This window comes from Neurospora tetraspora (genome assembly GCF_033439725.1).
Source record: "Neurospora tetraspora strain CBS 560.94 chromosome Unknown B0H65scaffold_4, whole genome shotgun sequence".
NCBI lineage: Eukaryota > Fungi > Ascomycota > Sordariomycetes > Sordariales > Sordariaceae > Neurospora > Neurospora tetraspora.
This window is the reverse complement of record NW_026944386.1, coordinates 91,796-108,835: the sequence shown is the minus strand read 5'-3', so window position 1 is coordinate 108,835 and position 17,040 is coordinate 91,796. Positions and strand designations below refer to the sequence as shown.

The window sequence follows — 17,040 nt, the reverse complement described above, 5'->3', positions numbered from 1 at the left end:
GACGGGTTATAATACTGCGAACATCTAAGGATCCCTTCTTAAGCAGACAAAACATTTTATCCCGGTGGACAAATCAAATAAATAAACTTCTATTTAGTTATATACATTGGATGTAACACCGTTAATAATGTATAAGATGCGTTCTTCAATGAAAAATGAAAAAGATATGCGTTCCAAGGTGTATGAGGCATTAAAACCCGGCCCCATTTCTCGAATAACTTGACTCTCAACTTGACATACTGTGTTACTTCTACCCGACGTTTTTGGGCCCCCTTCCAGAGAAGTTCGACAAGTTCAATAAGAGAATCTATCATCTCTTCCCTCGGATCGTGGACACTAGAATTTTGGATCACTCTGACGACTACCTATCCTACAAGTACAAGCCTTCGACTGAGCTCCTCTCTGCCGCAGTGGAAGAGAGAGGACCTCGTGTTATAGAGCTACGGGGACTTGAATATAAGGACAAGATGGCTAAAGAACATAGCCTCTACGGCTAGTACTCCAATCTCACGTTCCTCAAAGTCGCAATAAAGCAGTTGCAGAAGGAGCCATGGCTGAACAAAACCAGACCCCAAAAGACGTACGGGAGTATGAAGACTGGATAAAGGCGAAGAAACCAAGCAAGCTTTTCTTCACTCCCGACCCTTTTGCTCCCGACAGCGTTGTCAGTCGTCGATCCAGCATTTGTTCTTCTGTCGCTTCTGGCATGACTGGAAGGATGGTTAACACAGAAGAGAGGGGCACATACCGGTTTCAAACCGCAGTTGCATCTACTGTGACTTGATGGCGGCGCTATCAGTAATCGCGCATTTATCCGGACCAGATGGGCAAGTCTGCGTCTGGCCTACCTTTAGTCACATACAGCCAGCTTCGCCTCTCTACATTTCCCCGCCTCTTTTAGCTCTACATTCTGCCTAGTACCGAACCCTTTTCGAGCAGCTTCAACTTTGGCCTTCCTTGAGGAGACAGACAACGGAATGTCATGTCGGAACTCGGAACTGGCGGGTGCACATGCAGGCCTAGGGCACCCAGCGCTCCCTGTTATAGAGCACGCCTATCTTCCTGGCGTATGACCCATACTTAGACGGGATCGACATCAAGGAGGCCCTGTGGATGAGCATGACTATGGCAATAGCAATGTAGTTACCTCTAAATAGGAAGTACTCCCCTTCTGTTGGGAAGGAAGCCATCACGACAAGGAAGGTAGATAGCGATGTAGAGGAAGCAAGAGATTCCCAAGATGGCCGATTAGAAGCCGGGTTGGCTACCTAGTATGGATTCTCATGTATATAAACCGGTCTTCCCCCCGCGATGGAGGTCTTCGCTTCTTCCCCATTGTCATTACGCTTTTTCATACAACCCATTGGTTGCTTTCCTATTTTGCTTACAGACAAATGTTCTGAGATTCACATATTATGTATTCCCAGTCACAGATATAGACCATCAATAGCGACGACTGTATACACTTTTTTCCTAGACCTGGCATTCCTAGCTGCAACACTATACCGTTCCTTTCTTCCGGATTAGGGCTACTAGCCTGCCGCTGAATGACAGACGATGCAGGCACGGCGCCGGCGACATGTCGTTCACCGAGCCAGCGTGACGCTTGCCCCACTAGAGATAGGAGGCGACGCCGCAAGCTGCGGAATTCCAGGCGTCGTGGAGCATTTTGGTCAACCAGAAATACAAGTACTGGGACGATGAAGAACGTGGTTGAGAAGCAGTCTTGATTTGGATGCTGACAGAAGCATAGGAGGAACTGGTGGTGGCTATCACACCATAATGTGGCCCGTGACTCGGGGAGAAACCCCCTCTCGCCCAGCCTTCGTCGTTTTCGAGACTGCTTGAGTGCAATGTCTAGCTACGTTTTCTTTGCAAGTCGAATCGAGGCGAAAGGGAAGGTCGACAGAGACTGCCCGTGAAATTCGGTTCTGGTTCGCCTTCAGTCAGCTCAAAGTAAAGGAGGGATATTTTGTGGACGGTACCGACCTCGTTCTGTTGGCGAAAAACCTCGATGAGGTGAGGTTTATCCTCATGTTCTGCTTTGACTCGTAGGGGTGATGCATGGCATCAGTAACATCGACATCTTCCTGTAGTGTCGCCATGGTGTCCGTGCAAGTCGGTCACCTCCCTACTGACAAGGTTCAACATATACAGTGCGTGTCGACGTCGATGTATCACGTCGAGGGCCCGTCAAGCTCGTAGAGGAATCGCCCTAAACGTCATCCTATCAAGGCGACGGATACCTTCCTTCAGAACCCATGCTTTCAGGAGTCCGAGGAGTAGTGATGGCGGTGAGCATTGCGCTTACAGGAACAGGACGGCCTTTGTACGTCCCGGCCCTCAGTGGATCCGACGAAGGCATTGTGCCGTCCTGGCAGATGAACATTGACGGGAAGCGAAGTTCGAGCTGTGTCGGACGTGGACGTTAGTCGAGAAAATTACACGGTGCAACGTGGGAGCCCAGGAAATGACCTACGTCGTTAACAATATTGGCATACTTCAGCCCAACATGATCGGCAATGAACCGAAGCCGGCCCTTCACCCAAACGCGCTGCTCGTCAGTCGCCATATCATGGTTCTTGACACAAGTCAAGGCCCAAATCAGGAACCAAGCTGGAAGAGCCTTGATGGAATCCTCGTGACCGCAAGCAAAGCCGGAGCGATCAGTACCGTTGTCGAACAGGCCCGCCTGCTTGGTGTGCCATCCAAGATGGTAAGGGACCGAGGATATGACGTCGGCAATGGTGCCTTCACATATGGCTTTCGACCTGGCATACTCGGCAGTTGTGCGGTAGTCAGCGGGCGTGCTGAGCCATGCTGTTATGCGGATGTTGAGGGAGGCTAGTACAAGGCGTACGGTGCGTGCAGTGTTCCATATGCGGGCAGTCACAAAGTCGGGGTACATGTCGACACGGCCAGGGAATACTTCGAGCTTGGAGTAGTTGTACTGCCGCCCAGGTGATAGGCCCACCTCCTCGTCGGATAGCCAGCATAGCGTCTTGAAGCGTAGGTTTGGCGGCAGAGAAAGAAGCCAAGAAGCAATCTCTTGGTCCAGCAAACGCACTCGATGGGCCATCTGTTGCATCAGTTCGATATTACCGGCGGTCCGTGTTATGCCAGCCAATAGAGCAGCTGCCTCGGCTCGCAATTCACTGACTCGGAGGGCGAAGCGGTGCATGGCGGCGCTAGGCAAGAGATGGCCATCGCCCATGCCGTCCATCCACCAGTCGACCCCTAATGGCGGGGGCGTACCAGATGTTAGTGCGCGGCCGAGCTGTGAATGCCGTCAGTATGTGGTCGTCTCCGGGGGAAATCAGCATTCGTACCACTTGATGCCTCACTGCTTGGAACAAAAGCGTTCCAGTCTTGGTGCTGCGCATTTGTTCTCGGCCTCGCAGCTTGACAATCTGGATTGCCCCGTCAACGTGTGAACGCCATGCCAGCATGCGCGACTCCTTGATCGCCGTGATGCTCTGTTAAGCCAACCGTCAGCGATGGGCCACGCAGATGGAGAAAGTCCCAGTCGACAGACCTCGTACAAACCCAGCAGAAGCACTGTAGCGAGCGTTGCATCGGAATTGGCAGTGGCGGGGTTCCCCAAGGCAGCATGAGTCTTTGCCAGAGCCAGAGTGTGTTCCCGGAGAGAAAGATTGGCGAGGTTGAGACTGTTCGCTTTTTGTCTATTCCCGAGAGCAGCTATAGCACAGGCATTGAAGGCGCTTCGGAGGGCGCTATCGGGGGGTTCGGCGTCGATTAAGGGCACGAGGTAGTCCATATGACCATGGGGCATCTGGCCCAGCGGCACGTATAGGAAGTTGGAGGCAAAATAGCAGGCCGCGCGTTGAGCGAGGGGGACTGTGAGCGTCGCGGTAGGATCGGGCGTGTGTTGTCGCGTAGGAGTCGGACGAGGGCTCGGCAAGTGCGACGGCGGTGCTTCTTTCGGCGGCGTGGAGGTGGTCGCTACCGCGGTCGAGGTCGAGGGCGTTAACCCTAACTTGTTCATTCGGCGGACGGTAGACTTTGTCTGGTCACGGTGGACAATCTCGAATTCGTTTCGGTAGCCGGCGCATTCGCGCTTCGACTTTGCGCATTGCTTGCATGTTGGTTTACCTTCATCGCACTGCGAGAGGGGAGAGGTCAGTCAGTCAGTCGTCCGAGCAAGAGAAAGGGAGGGGGCGTGCAAGAGGACGACCTCGGACGACGTACCTTGATACGGCGAGCGCGACATGTTCGACAGCCCCGCGAGGGCTTTCCGCCGTAGACCATCTCGAATCGATCGACATAAAAGGCAACTGAGCTGGAAGATGGAGGGCGAAGGAGTTGACGTTGGATGAGAGGTTGACTTGTCGTCGTAGCATGAGGTGTGGTTCAGTGTGAATTGCCAGGGAAGGGAAATGCCGGCCTGGGGTCCTGTTTGTCGCCAGTTTTAAGTGTCTCGATGTGACGCTATACTGGGATTAAGGTTGGCGGCGGGGCCTGGTGGCCAAGCTGCGGGGCTCCTTCAACGGTCGCTAGGAATAAGATCGGCTCCTGTCTTTCAGTTTCACCACAATCACGCCGAAGACAATGGATGGCTGTCTCTGGCGTTCTACACTAGGGCTGCCGAGGTGGATTCTTCAGGGGATGTTTCAGCGCCAACGTTGCTTCGGCCGCTTCCATGGTGCTTACTTATGCTTGAACGTGGTGACGGTCCGGCTTCGTCCATCCTTTTCGTTCCTACCTTAGTACCTTGGCGACACCGTTGAAGATCATTAGCTCTGACTATGTACCATTCTTTGTGATCATCATATCCGCCTTTGAAAAGACTCACTCATGACCCAAGTGTATTCCGCTCCGTCGTGCGCTGCCATAGCTGGACGTGAGACCATCGACCGGAGTTGTCGTGTGTCCACTGCAGTGCTCGGCGTCACATCTCGCATTTGGGAAAAGACAAACCGCCCAGGTAAAGATCGGCCGACTACAAGCACGTGCTGGGAGCGAATGCGCGGTACGAGTTCGTATAAGCGGTGACACCGTAACGAAAGGAAACATGGATTAAAGCCGGAGAATGGCCGGCGCACCGAGTGCTCGAAACTGTCAGATTTACTGGTGATTGATTGATTCTGTGTGTTCTGATTCGAGCGCTCTGGTATAGGGGTTCTGGGGGTATCCCATATTTATTAAGACCTATTAAATCAAGTGGCTGGGACTCTAGCATCTAGCCTACATCTGGCTAGAATACTACCCTAGAATCTAATATACTCCCTTACTTACAAACTTCTTTTACCTCTTTGAGGTTAAAAGTAAAGCTATTTATATATCATTCTCGTCGTTTTATATTTCTAATCCTAATATTTTATCTAAATTATTAAAATCTACCTCTCCTAGTACTAAATTATCTTCTCCTCTATTATCTTCCCGCAATAATACTTTAACTATCCCTAATAATTCCTTAAATTTCTTATACTCCAAAATACTTAGTGCCTTTATTAGTCTATTTGTTAGTATTAATTTTATTTCTAAATATTCGATATTAAAGGTCTTTTTTTCGAAAATCTCTCCTCTTAACTAATATTTATAAATATTTACGTACCTTATTTTTATACTAAAGGTAAACGTTTCCTCTATAAGTACCTTAATAGTTTATTAATTATTATAATATAGGGTAGGAATAGGATCCTTTAATAAATTTACTCCTAACACCGATATTAATCGGTTTATAAATAGGGTTTCCTGAATTACTTTTTCGATTATGTATAATTCTGCTTTTATTATTAACGTAGTAACCGCGGTCTATTTAATTATTTCCTAGTAAATTAAATTACTATATAGTTTAATTGTAAATCCTTAGGAACTTTTATAGTTACTCTTATTATTAATAAACGAGGCATTAAAAGTAATTGCGGATTTATTATTCTCGCTAAAATAGAGTATTTATATTTTTATTATTTTTAGATATTGTATAACCTTCTTGTTCGTTATTAAGTGAGTAAAATTGGGATTATAATTATATTTAGCTAATTCATTTGATAGGAATATAATATTTAATTGAATACTAATTACTACGTATAATAAAGAACTTATATTAATTTAGTACGTTCGTATCTCTACGTAATTGATAGTACCTTTATAAAGAAGTAATTCTTTATGCCCTATGAATATTAAAAGTTAGATAGTAATTAGATTTAAGTAATTTAGTAATCTTATCGATATATATTTTTTAAAATAATTAAATTTCTCCTTAATTTCAATTACATATAACTTTAATACCTAAAAACTATTAGAATTTATCTCCTCCTATTAAGTAGTAGTATAATTATAATTTTATCATATATTTTTTAACTTCCTCTATCTTATTTTTACGTTCGATAAAAATAATATGATTAATATAGTATAGTATAAAAATACTATCTTTCTTTATAATATATAGGTCTTCGGGGATCGCTTCAAATCCTATTGATTTAAATACCCTACTTAATTCTTATTATTATAGTAAGGGAGATCGTCGGAAACTATATAGGGTTTTAATAAATTTAAGAACTTTTTTAGGTATTTAATACCCTAGTGGTATACGTATATAGATTTCCTTATTAAAGTAAGTATTTACGAAAGCGTTAACCCCGTCGTATTAAATAAATTAAAGGTTAAGGCGAATAGTAAGAGCGATAATAGTACGAAATAATCGACCCGTGAAGGTAAATGCATACGTATTAATTCTTATCCTTTTCTACTAATTATTTCTTATGACGAGCCTCGCTTTTACCTTATTAAATGTCCTATTCTTATTAAATCTGTAAGTATAAACCGATATGTAATTGAGCATTTAGTTATATTTAGAGTAGGGGATATCTTTATTTATTTCGATTTATGATTTTATATTTTTATAGTTTTTAAAGTAAACTTCCTCTATTTCTTTAAATTATTAGCTAAGTATATAGTTATTTAGATTATAGTATTTTCTAGGTATTAGTAGGAAATTATATTAATATACCCTATTAAAATAATTATATTTTGTGATTAACCGTTCGATTTCCGCCTTAATAATTATTTTTTTCGTTTATTTTAATTATTAGTTAGATTAATTTACTAAAGTTAAAAGCGGTTTCCTATAATTTTTAATAATAATTATATTAATCGATAATTCGATCGATAGAATAGCCGGTATAGAGTACGATTAGCGGGGTAAATAGAAGCGACGGGTATAAATTTATAATATATATGAAAATATTTTATTGTTAGTAGATTATTAAATTAAAACTTTTTATAGTTAATTACTTTTATTTTAGGAGGTTTCTTAGTTCCTTTAATAATTCTGTTAATTTTAATCAAGGAGATTTAATAGAAGAAGTTTAATATTACCGTTATTAATATTATTTAATAGTATATAGCCATCGATATAAAATAGTTCGGATATTTTCGAAAGTTAATTAGTAAGTTCATTTATTCTATTAAATAAATTAGTAAGCTCTTTATTAATAATTTTAAACTCGTTTTTAAATTCTTTTAATATTTAAATAATAAGTAATTTTTTCGTCCAATATTACGTCCCTAGTTTAAACGATTTAATTTATATAGGGATTCTATATATAATAGATAGAGGTCGTTGAATAGCCGATAAAATACCTGATCTAAGCCTTTAGGTTATACTTTTGAAGGTTTTATTTCTTCCTTTAAGTAGCGTTTATTATAGTAAATACTTTATATTTATAAATTCGAAGGTAGTTTAGATTTAGTTTATATAATTTTTATTAATTGTATTAGTTTACGATATAGGTATAAAATTATTGGAAGGGGGATTTCTAATTATATAAATAATAAGGGGAACGATTAATAAAATAAACGGCCGCGCCAATAATCTCTAATTATAAATCTTCTAGTATTTTTGAATTTAATAATATTGTATAATATTTCTCTTTAATTATACCCCTTATACGTTCTACCCCTCTATTTTATATTTAAATATCAGGAATAGAAGGTTTGAAAACCGTATCATACTGGGCGAATTTATTTTCAATCTTATTATTTATAAATTCGTTATTATATTCGACGGTTTTAACGTTAATATTATATTGGTATTTAAATATTTAAATATAGTTAGGTAGGGTATTAATTATCGTAATAACCTTTCGGTTCGATAGGTAGTAATCCTAGATCAATCCTAACTATTGATAGGTAATTAGAAAGAGATAGCGTAATCCTTTAAGTCCTAATTTGAAATCGAGGAAATTAATAGCGAATCTTTCTCTTAGACTGTAGTTTTAGTCTTTCGAAACGCGGCTAATTTATCGTTTTATTTTTACTATACTATATACATCGTATTTAATTAAAAGCATATTATATAGTTGTATTTCGTTAATATTCTATAAATAGTCGAATTCTTAAAGATTTAGGTAGTCGAACTATTAATATTATATTTTTACTAGTTATTTCGAAGGTCGTTACATATATAAATTAATTTAATAATAGCGCGCTACGAATAAAGTTTTAATAAATAAAAGGTGGATTATTTTAATAATTTTTAATTATAAATAATATCCAAATAGTAAAAGAATGAATCGTTAGCCTTCTTTAAATAATTATTTAGTAGTCGATAATCCTAATAGGAACCCTATTTTCGTAGTTAGAAATAAGAAATAAAGTTAATAGTAAAGTTAGAGCAAAAGGTGACTTCTATTATTTATAATTTTAAGGGATTATTCTTATTCTTAATAACGATATCGACCATCTTAAACCTTTTACTTTCTACTTAAATGTTATTAACTTATAAAGAATTATCTAAATTAATATAATAAAAATAAAAGAAACGAATAATTTTATTAAATACGCAAAGCGAATTATTTAAATTGAATATTATTGAATTTTTAAGAGGGCAAATTTTATTTCCAATTTTCAATACTCAGTTAATTTAGAAAATTATTTTGTAAGTCCGATTTAATAATTACGCTAATACTAATTTTTTCTTCTCAATTTTCTCTTCCTTCTTAAAGAATTTAGTTACTTCTTTAATAAACTTTAGATTTTTCGTAAAATTAAGTTTAATAATGCATTTAATAGAAAGGTATAGTCTAAAATATAAAGGCTTCGTATTTAAATTAATATATTAATAATTTTTAACAGAATAATAACTTTTTTTATATATTTTATATATTTTACTATTACTCTTCTTGTATAATTAAATTTCGGATTTATCCGATAGGAGTTTTCTCTTTCTAATACTAAAGTCTTTTAATTTTTTATTCTTACTGTCGTAACGAGCGTCTTTATTTCTAATATTATAACTTTCACTATTATATTTTTGGCTATTATATTCAATATTAGTCTTATTAGCGCTAAAAGTATTACAATAAACTCCTCTTCTTTTAATAGCGACCCTACGACGAGCGCTATCAATATTATACCGTTTAAAATTCTTATAGACCTCTATATATTTAAAAATATTAGCGGCTATTTCTTCATCAAATTTCTAAACGCTATTATATTATTTAAATTAAATAATCCTAACTACGTTAATAAAGTCAAAGTACTATAAATTCGTAATAAAAATCTTGCTGATTTTTTTATTCTACCTATTATTTATAATAGTAGATTAGGTTTGTAATTAATTAATTGAATTCTCAAGTTCCTTCGTAAAAACAGCAACAGTTTTATAATATATTTTCTTTACTTTAATTTAATCGTCAACTACTTTATAATTCATTATTTATTTAAAATTTCAATATCATTCATTAGTATTCTATTCTTCCTTTATAATTTAATTTATAGTCCGTAGTTAATTATTAATTTTATTTAGGTACGTATAACCTTATTACTAACTACGATTTCCTTCTAATTTTTCTTATTATTGGGATAGCAGTTGACCTCTAATTTGTACAGTTATTTATTAATAAGGTCGTCTTTAGGAATAAAGATATCGATTATAATTTCGTTTCGGTCGTAATATTTAATAGGTTCTTTATAGCTAATCCCGTCTAGGTAGATAACGGTTTAGGAATTAATACCGCTATCGAAACGTATGAACTCTACTTTGGTATTATTAATGCGAGTTCTAACTTCCTTCATTATAGGCTAGTAATTAGGATAAGGCTATTTCGGGGCGGATAGCTTCTTAGTCTTTCTTTAAAGCTAATCCTTAAAAATATTAGAGATATATTTCGATTAGAGTATAGGTTCCTATCGCGATTAGTTGTCGCTGTCTTTGAGGTAAGCGACGTTTTTTTTCGTTTCGGTAGGTTTTGAGAGTAATATTGTGAGAGTATCGTTATTATATTATTTATTATTGATTCGTAATGCTAATTATTATATTAATATGGCGTGTATTAGATTATTAATTATTAGATTTATTAGTGATTGATTGATTCTATGTGTTCTAACTCGAGCGCTCTAATATAGGGGTTTTGGGGGTATCCTATATTTGCTAAGACCTATTAAATCAGGTGGCTAGGACTCTGGCATCTAGCCCACATCTGGCCAGAATACCACCCTAGAATCTGATAGAAACCCCCCGAAAGCTTGCATTTACTGTCCATATAGCGGTCCATTCCTGACCGGACCCAACCCCGCCAATCGGTGCAGTTCCTATAAGTGGAGCTTCCCGCCCGGATCGACCCCCGGCCTGCCGAGTGCCGAATGCCGATCGGTCACGCTCGGCCATCACTTCCGGGATCCGGGACCGGACACGTTCGAGGACTCGGTGTTACCCGCATCACCCACTGTCACTGACCATTTGGATCATGAAAACATGTTTGGCTGTGATTATCATTACTGAGAGCAAGCCAATGTGCCCCTACGCTAAAGATAGAAGTATCTACGACTAGGTATCTATGACCGTGGAATGGTGTCAAGCCCCTTTTCCTAGGCTACAGGCGCTATGATCCTGTAGTGTAGAGGTATTTTAACCAAACGCTCATGCAAGATGCCCTTCCCTGAAATACAAGGTGAGCAAAGGTTCCCGTCAAAGTGAAGACCTTTTAACATGTAGCAATATCCCACAAAAGTGGAATGCTGGTCCCTTTTCCAGCTGCTGATGTTCACGCCGTTCTCTGCAGTTGAGAGACTCTTCCGACCTAGTTCGGGTTTCCTGCTGAATATTTATTTCCTTCGCTGTGATCGGTTTCAGGTTGCTCGTTGTCAAAAATAGCACCAAGAGGTATCGCTTCGGCTCTGGCTCCAGCTTCCTCTTCACTCATACCGATACCATCTTCCGAAGGTTCAGCATTCTACTCGTCCTCTCCGGTATACCTCGTATCAAGCGCCCTGCGGTCGAATACCATGAAATTGAACACGCCCTCCAGGTCCTTCTCCACCCTTCCCAACCTGCCATGCGCCTCCGCCATTCTCTCCGCCATCCTGTCCACCGGATTGGCATCTACCAGGGCGCGCACATACAACATCCAGAAAGGGGCCACGGGTTCCATCTTGCTCATGTCAGGCACCATCCAGTTCGCTTGATCGGGAACTTGAACAAGCGGCGCGGGGGGATTCGGAAGGTCGTTGTACTGCCTCCACAGAACAAACTCGAGGTTGTTGTTGTCCCACCAGTGGTACGTCTCTTCCACGTACTCGTTGGCCACGGAGAAGCCGGAATCGGCCATGTGCTGCTCGAGCAAGGGGCCGGGCTCGCCGATGTCGATTTGTTTGCGCTGCATGACCGTCTTGGGGACTCTGGGGTTGGGAGGGTCGGGGAAGTCATCGAAGCGCAGAATCCTCTCGAATTTTTGCGTCTGCTCCGACATGGGCACCGGCTGACCAGCAGCCATGGCGGCCTCGACGTCTTGGGTTACGTCGACACGTTCAGTCAGCATGTATTGCTGCCTAGACAGCGTCGAGTGCAGGTCCTGCCATTGCGGTAGGCTGTCGGGCTTGGGGTTCGAGGACTGCAGGGACCTCAGGATGGGGATGCCCCGGATGGATTGGTCGAGGCGACGCACGTGCCGGACACGGGTGAAACGGTGCGTGACGGGACGCGTCTCGGTGTAGCCGTGGAGGACCGAGCGGGCTTTGGTGGTATCGGCCGAGGGCACGACGGTGATGAGGAAGACTTCGACGGGCATTTTGAATCAAGACCAAAGGAAGGATTCCGATTGGTAGGAGGAAGGCAAGGGTCCCTGACAGAGAGGTGCAGCTCAAGTTGGGACGGGAAGAGGAAGTGTTGGCGGAAACGGGAGCTTGGGCCCGGATGCCGTAACGGAAATGTCCACTCGTTGGTCCGGCGTGCCCCACTATGACGATCCGTGGGGGTTGTTTCTTGTTGACTTGTCGATGTCGTGTGTTACCGGTACCTAGCTCGGTGCTGGGTGTCGTACAGAGAGACAAGAAGACGGGATCTGGGCGTGGGAGGATGAGTCTAATATACTGGCGAATATGCCGAATGATGGTACAAGGTTTCGTGGGGGGGGATCGATGGCCTTGACAATCCATAAATGGGAGGGGAAGAAAAGCGACGGCAAAGAAAGGCAGAGTTGGAGCTTGAAGCTTGAGGTCCTAAAATATTCCTGGACGGGACTGACCAATCATGTGACTCAAATTGCCTTGAAGTGGGGTCTTGCCCTAAATCTGCATTGCGGCAGTGCCTGCCGGCGGAAAAATGAGCACTGAAGCATTCACCGCGGTCGGTAAACACCTGCCAAGTTTCAGGGCATCAAGCCCCTGACAAACTGCTGTCAATTCGTCCCTTTCCCTTTTTTCACTTGAGGTTCACTTCCATCCCGTCTTCCACTTTGTTGCGGTTCCCGTCTTTTTCAATCAAACACATTCGACCTGATGTTCACCTGCACCGACGCCTTTCGAACACGGCGGATGGATTTCAGATGTCTCCCGACCTTGATTGAGCAAAGATGGGCCTCACTTAATGCTCATTACTCCAAGACCCCAAGTTTCAGCACAGCATTTCCGGCGCTGGAGCTGAAGGTTGAACCTGGCGATGCCCAGGTTTTGTGCGACACGGAAGACATTAATGAGGCAGAGCTACCTTGACCAATGAAACTCGAGAGATTAGCCGCTGGACGAGCTTCTGCTGTACCCGTGGGTGTGAGGCAAGAGAGTGGGTGTAGCGAGACAAAGGCCGACCTCACACCCACGGGTACGCGGCACGGTTCGTTGGGGTCTATCAGACATGAACCAAATATCATGCGTCCATTCGCTTTCCAAGTGTAAAGCTTCCAGTTTGTTATCCTTGTGTTCCGCTCTGCTCTCTTTTCATCCAGACCTCCACTTTCTTTCTCTTTCCCGGTCTCCTTCAAACCCAGATCTCCCACGATATAATGGAGGACCCTGACTTGATCAACGCAAAATACTACAACCCGAGCCATTCTAATCTAGAAGTGGTATATCCGCAGGAGCAGGGACAGGCTCGACGCTTTGGGAATCTTCACTCTCATGCTTTATCCGGGGTAGAACGCAGACATGAGCAACAACCCCAAAGCACAAAACTGCTTGGATTGTCAGTGCCAGTATTCTGGACGGTGGTCATTGGGTTGGTCATCTTGCTCGCTGGAGCCATTGGCGGAGGCATAGGCGGCGGCCTGGCTGCAAGCCAACACGCTTCACAGTCAGTACAGGTCCGGTCGACAACTTGCTACTAACTAACCGCTATCCGACCACACCCATAGGGCATCATCATCATCATCCTTCTCCATCTCCGGGTCAAATATCTCACCGACAACAATAGCAACAAGTCAATCAGACTCAGCCTCTCCTCCACTTACGATGACATCACCGACGACCACCACTAGCACGCAGTCAACCGCCTTCGGTCCTTCTCCCGCTCCAAGCGACAACTGTCCCTCCGTTAACGGCACCAATTACACCCCCCTCGATGCCTCGGGAAATACCATGTCCGTAAAGATCAACCCGGGCGGCCCCACAAAGGTCCAATCCTTCGTTCGCATCTGTAACAGAAACTATCCGGCCGGTGCACCTTACGGCAACCCAGACACTTTGGACATTATGAAACTTTACCTGCCTACGCTGGAAGCGTGTATCGATGCTTGCGCAACGTACAACATTGTCTACCAGGCAAACAGGCCGCAAAGACCGGGAGGGGCACAGGATGAAGCAGACATGGGCCTGTGTAGGAGTGTTGCTATAGCAAAGGCTGGTGAGTGGCACCAATACATTTGTACATTTGCACACAAACTTCATTGGTCTTGATCAACGAAAGGGAACATCCGACTAACACCATATGCCATTACCGTTCGATATCGACAGAAGGCGGATATTGCTACCTCAAGAACGCAACGGGGAAGGACAACACCTTTGGGGAACCGGAGAAATGCTCGGTTGGCGTTTTGCTCCTCTAGAAACAGACGATACCTCATGCGTTCAAAGACATACCGCTCTGTTCAATGGCACTGTCATGCCTACGTGTTCCCCAACAGAACCGAGGCCTTTTGTGTTGGTTCGGCAGCATTCCAACGGTTCGTGTTGGCATCAAACTTTTGACAAAGACTCGCTATTGGGACATTAATTGCGTTCGTTGACCGCTACATTGGATTACAGAACAAGACCATTTGAGGGGCTGCAAACCATTCGAGAGATGTACATATAAGAGTGAGTTGGAAAGTAGCTGCGTCAGAGCCATACTTGATTGTTCTTGGCAAGCCTCTCCCGTTCCTCCCGCCCCTCCCGCCCTCGGCCAACATTACAAGTAGAGGCACCAATACACAGCTTTGCTATCAAGTTCGCATCTAGAACCCTGCAGACATAGCAGCAAAGGACCTCAAGTTCTGAACATTTGCGTCCGAATCCACACAGAGTTCAAAAAGATACACCCTCTCAGCACCGCCAACATGTTCTCCCAAAGAATCTTCGCCGTCATCGTCTTCCTCACCGCCACCGCCATCTTCTCGGCCTCCGCATCTCCTGTTGCCTCTCCATCCCCTGTTCCGGAAGATGTACCACCAGGTCTCGTCATCCTCAAACGGACCACGACAGCCGACAACGGCACCCTCGCCTGGTACGGCCAGGCCGCAAACGCTACCTCATACAGGAACGAGACCACCGCATACAAAGGCCTCGACTGCCGCAACGATCAACGTGAACTCACATGCCGGGACGACTTTGCCGCCAGCCGCGATGCCTGCCTCGACGTCACAAACACGCTCACGGGCGATAAGTTTAAAAAGAACACGCGATCCATTTGCAAAACGGATAACAAGGGCGACCAGTGTTGTATATCCTGGCAGGATGGAGTATCTGAGGGTGAGCACACAACATTGAAGGGCCCGGCAGAACAGCTGATTTTTCACTGCTGGTTTTTTAGGGATGGGAAATATATGGTGAGTGGGCTGACGCGGAATACCCGTGTAGGATGGGGGAAGGGAAGGGCATGTACGGTGCAGTGTTTGAGTAATAGGCCTGATGGGTGTGTGTAGAGGAAGGAAGAAGGGATGGGGTAAAGCTCTAAGAGGGATAGGAGGAACTGAAGAGGGTATGGAGAAAAAAAGACAGGAAAAATCAGGAGAGACGATAAGAGAAGGGAGAGTAATGATAGTAATGGATGAACATTGACCGAAATTGGCATGGGTTGGCGGGCCATGTTACTGACACTGGTAACACCAATGCAACATGTGCGGCTCTCAACTGTCAGCCTGCACCAAGTGATCCTTCAGCAGGCAACAGAATGAAAGCATCTCAGGATCCTTCGTGCACGATCTTGTGCGGCTATAACTGGGTCCTTGGGAGTTACCCGAGGCCAAATGATATGTCCGCTAATGGCCTTACCATAGGTGCCCGTGGCAGCTACATGGGTTGGAGCCGGGGTTGGGGGAGACTTACTCAGCACACTCACTCCAGACTCAAGCTGCCGAATGAGAAACCAAAGCGTCTCGGAGTTTAGCTACCACGGAAAAACCCATCACGGGGCATAAGAAGGATACAGGGGTCCGTTACCCAGCAATATTGGCTTGAAGGATTGAGGCTCAGTAAGCTATCCATGTCAACCAACGTTTAAGACTCTTGGGACTTCGCCTTGTGACCGATGCCCGGATGTTCAGACCATCATCATCACCAAACTGAGCTTCGCGATGACACTCGGCAGTATCTTGGCTAGGTCGAAGGGGTGTTGACTCTTTGTCATGCACCCTTGCCGAGAGGATCCCACACCAAAGTTCTGGAGCAGAGAGGATTTTTTTATGACAGGTGCAGCTCCGGCCGGGTCTCCGGTCATAGCGAGAAGATTCGTATATAAAGGTTAGAATCGCCGCTCGAGTTTGGTCTGAAGATCTCACCTTCATCACCATCCTCTACGACAAAAGCCTTAGCAGTAGCCTCAACCCACCGCTTCGAAGCCTTTCAACCGGTTAGCTCAAGACCATCTCTCGACACTCGAAGCCGGAACTAACACAAGTCAGCCAAACACCACTCAAAATGCTTTCCAAGAAGATCCTTGCCATTGGCGTATTCCTCGCCTCCATGGCCTCTGCCACTCCTGTTCCGGTTCCCGCTGAGGACGGTCTCATCATCATCGAGCAGACCGAGATCGAAGACGGGACCATCACCTGGTAAATCAACCCCTCCCCTCCTCCTCATGCCCGTACTTTCCTCACTAATCCCTCTACCACTAGGTACGGCGAGGGATCTACCCCCATCACCGCCCGCTCCCCCGTGTCACCCGAGCTCCACAAACGCTGCGGCTCCAACACCGTGACCTGCTCCGGCTCCCACAAAGCCTACCAGCCCGTGTGCATCAACTTGATCAACAGTCTTTCGAGCCAGTCCATCCCGCAGTCTCCTCGCTCGGTCTGCTTGAGCCAGGGGGGCAACCAGTGCTGCATCAGCTGGGCGAACGTCGTCCAGGATGCGCAGTTCTGGTATCTGCAGTCCGCGGCCTGGAAAGCGCTGAATGGCTGTGTTAGCAACAACCATGTCAGTGGATTGACCAGAGATACATTGATTGGAAATACTTGCACTACTCAGTGCCTGTCTGATCGCGCCAGCGGTTGCTCCTAGATCGGGGATAGAAGACTCCGCGTTTGAGAGACCGCTGAGTGACCCTGCGGATTGACATGGAACGGATGCAATTTAATCTGGGGATGTTGATGTTGGACAGAGGGGGTTCAA

At 44.2% G+C, this 17,040-nt stretch overlaps 6 protein-coding genes across 6 annotated transcripts; 4 read left to right on the top strand and 2 right to left on the bottom strand.

Moving 5' to 3' along the window:
• Positions 1 to 1,910: 1,910 nt before the first annotated feature.
• Positions 1,911 to 4,232, bottom strand: B0H65DRAFT_463830 (uncharacterized protein). The gene is made up of 5 exons (XM_062826725.1): positions 3,536 to 4,232; positions 3,330 to 3,476; positions 2,480 to 3,277; positions 1,990 to 2,410; positions 1,911 to 1,931 (listed from the first exon to the last, which is right to left on the bottom strand). The coding sequence occupies exons 1-4, from the start codon at positions 4,004 to 4,006 to the stop codon at positions 2,231 to 2,233; spliced, it is 1,596 nt and encodes a 531-aa protein (XP_062681181.1). The 5' UTR covers positions 4,007 to 4,232; the 3' UTR covers positions 1,911 to 1,931; positions 1,990 to 2,230.
• A 362-nt stretch (positions 4,233 to 4,594) lies between these two features.
• Positions 4,595 to 5,017, top strand: B0H65DRAFT_463817 (uncharacterized protein). Its single transcript, XM_062826724.1, has 2 exons — positions 4,595 to 4,731; positions 4,814 to 5,017. Exons 1-2 carry the CDS (start codon positions 4,674 to 4,676, stop codon positions 5,011 to 5,013), a joined length of 258 nt encoding a protein of 85 aa, XP_062681180.1. The 5' UTR covers positions 4,595 to 4,673; the 3' UTR covers positions 5,014 to 5,017.
• A 5,705-nt stretch (positions 5,018 to 10,722) lies between these two features.
• B0H65DRAFT_463816 (mediator complex, subunit Med18) lies at positions 10,723 to 12,350 on the bottom strand. The gene has a single exon (XM_062826723.1). The coding sequence runs from the start codon at positions 12,030 to 12,032 to the stop codon at positions 11,199 to 11,201; it is 834 nt and encodes a 277-aa protein (XP_062681179.1). The 5' UTR covers positions 12,033 to 12,350; the 3' UTR covers positions 10,723 to 11,198.
• A 427-nt stretch (positions 12,351 to 12,777) lies between these two features.
• On the top strand, positions 12,778 to 14,279 carry B0H65DRAFT_508455 (uncharacterized protein; the record flags this gene model as incomplete). Its single annotated transcript, XM_062828222.1, has 4 exons — positions 12,778 to 12,909; positions 13,317 to 13,528; positions 13,590 to 14,077; positions 14,188 to 14,279. 4 exons carry the CDS (start codon positions 12,778 to 12,780, stop codon positions 14,277 to 14,279), a joined length of 924 nt encoding a protein of 307 aa, XP_062681178.1.
• Positions 14,280 to 14,768: 489 nt separating this feature from the next.
• On the top strand, positions 14,769 to 15,353 carry B0H65DRAFT_427442 (uncharacterized protein; the record flags this gene model as incomplete). The annotated part of the gene is made up of 2 exons (XM_062824688.1): positions 14,769 to 15,257; positions 15,321 to 15,353. The coding sequence occupies 2 exons, from the start codon at positions 14,769 to 14,771 to the stop codon at positions 15,351 to 15,353; spliced, it is 522 nt and encodes a 173-aa protein (XP_062681177.1).
• Positions 15,354 to 16,055: 702 nt separating this feature from the next.
• B0H65DRAFT_508453 (uncharacterized protein) lies at positions 16,056 to 16,929 on the top strand (the record flags this gene model as incomplete). The annotated part of the gene is made up of 3 exons (XM_062828221.1): positions 16,056 to 16,142; positions 16,285 to 16,481; positions 16,545 to 16,929. 3 exons carry the CDS (start codon positions 16,056 to 16,058, stop codon positions 16,927 to 16,929), a joined length of 669 nt encoding a protein of 222 aa, XP_062681176.1.
• Positions 16,930 to 17,040: the final 111 nt, after the last annotated feature.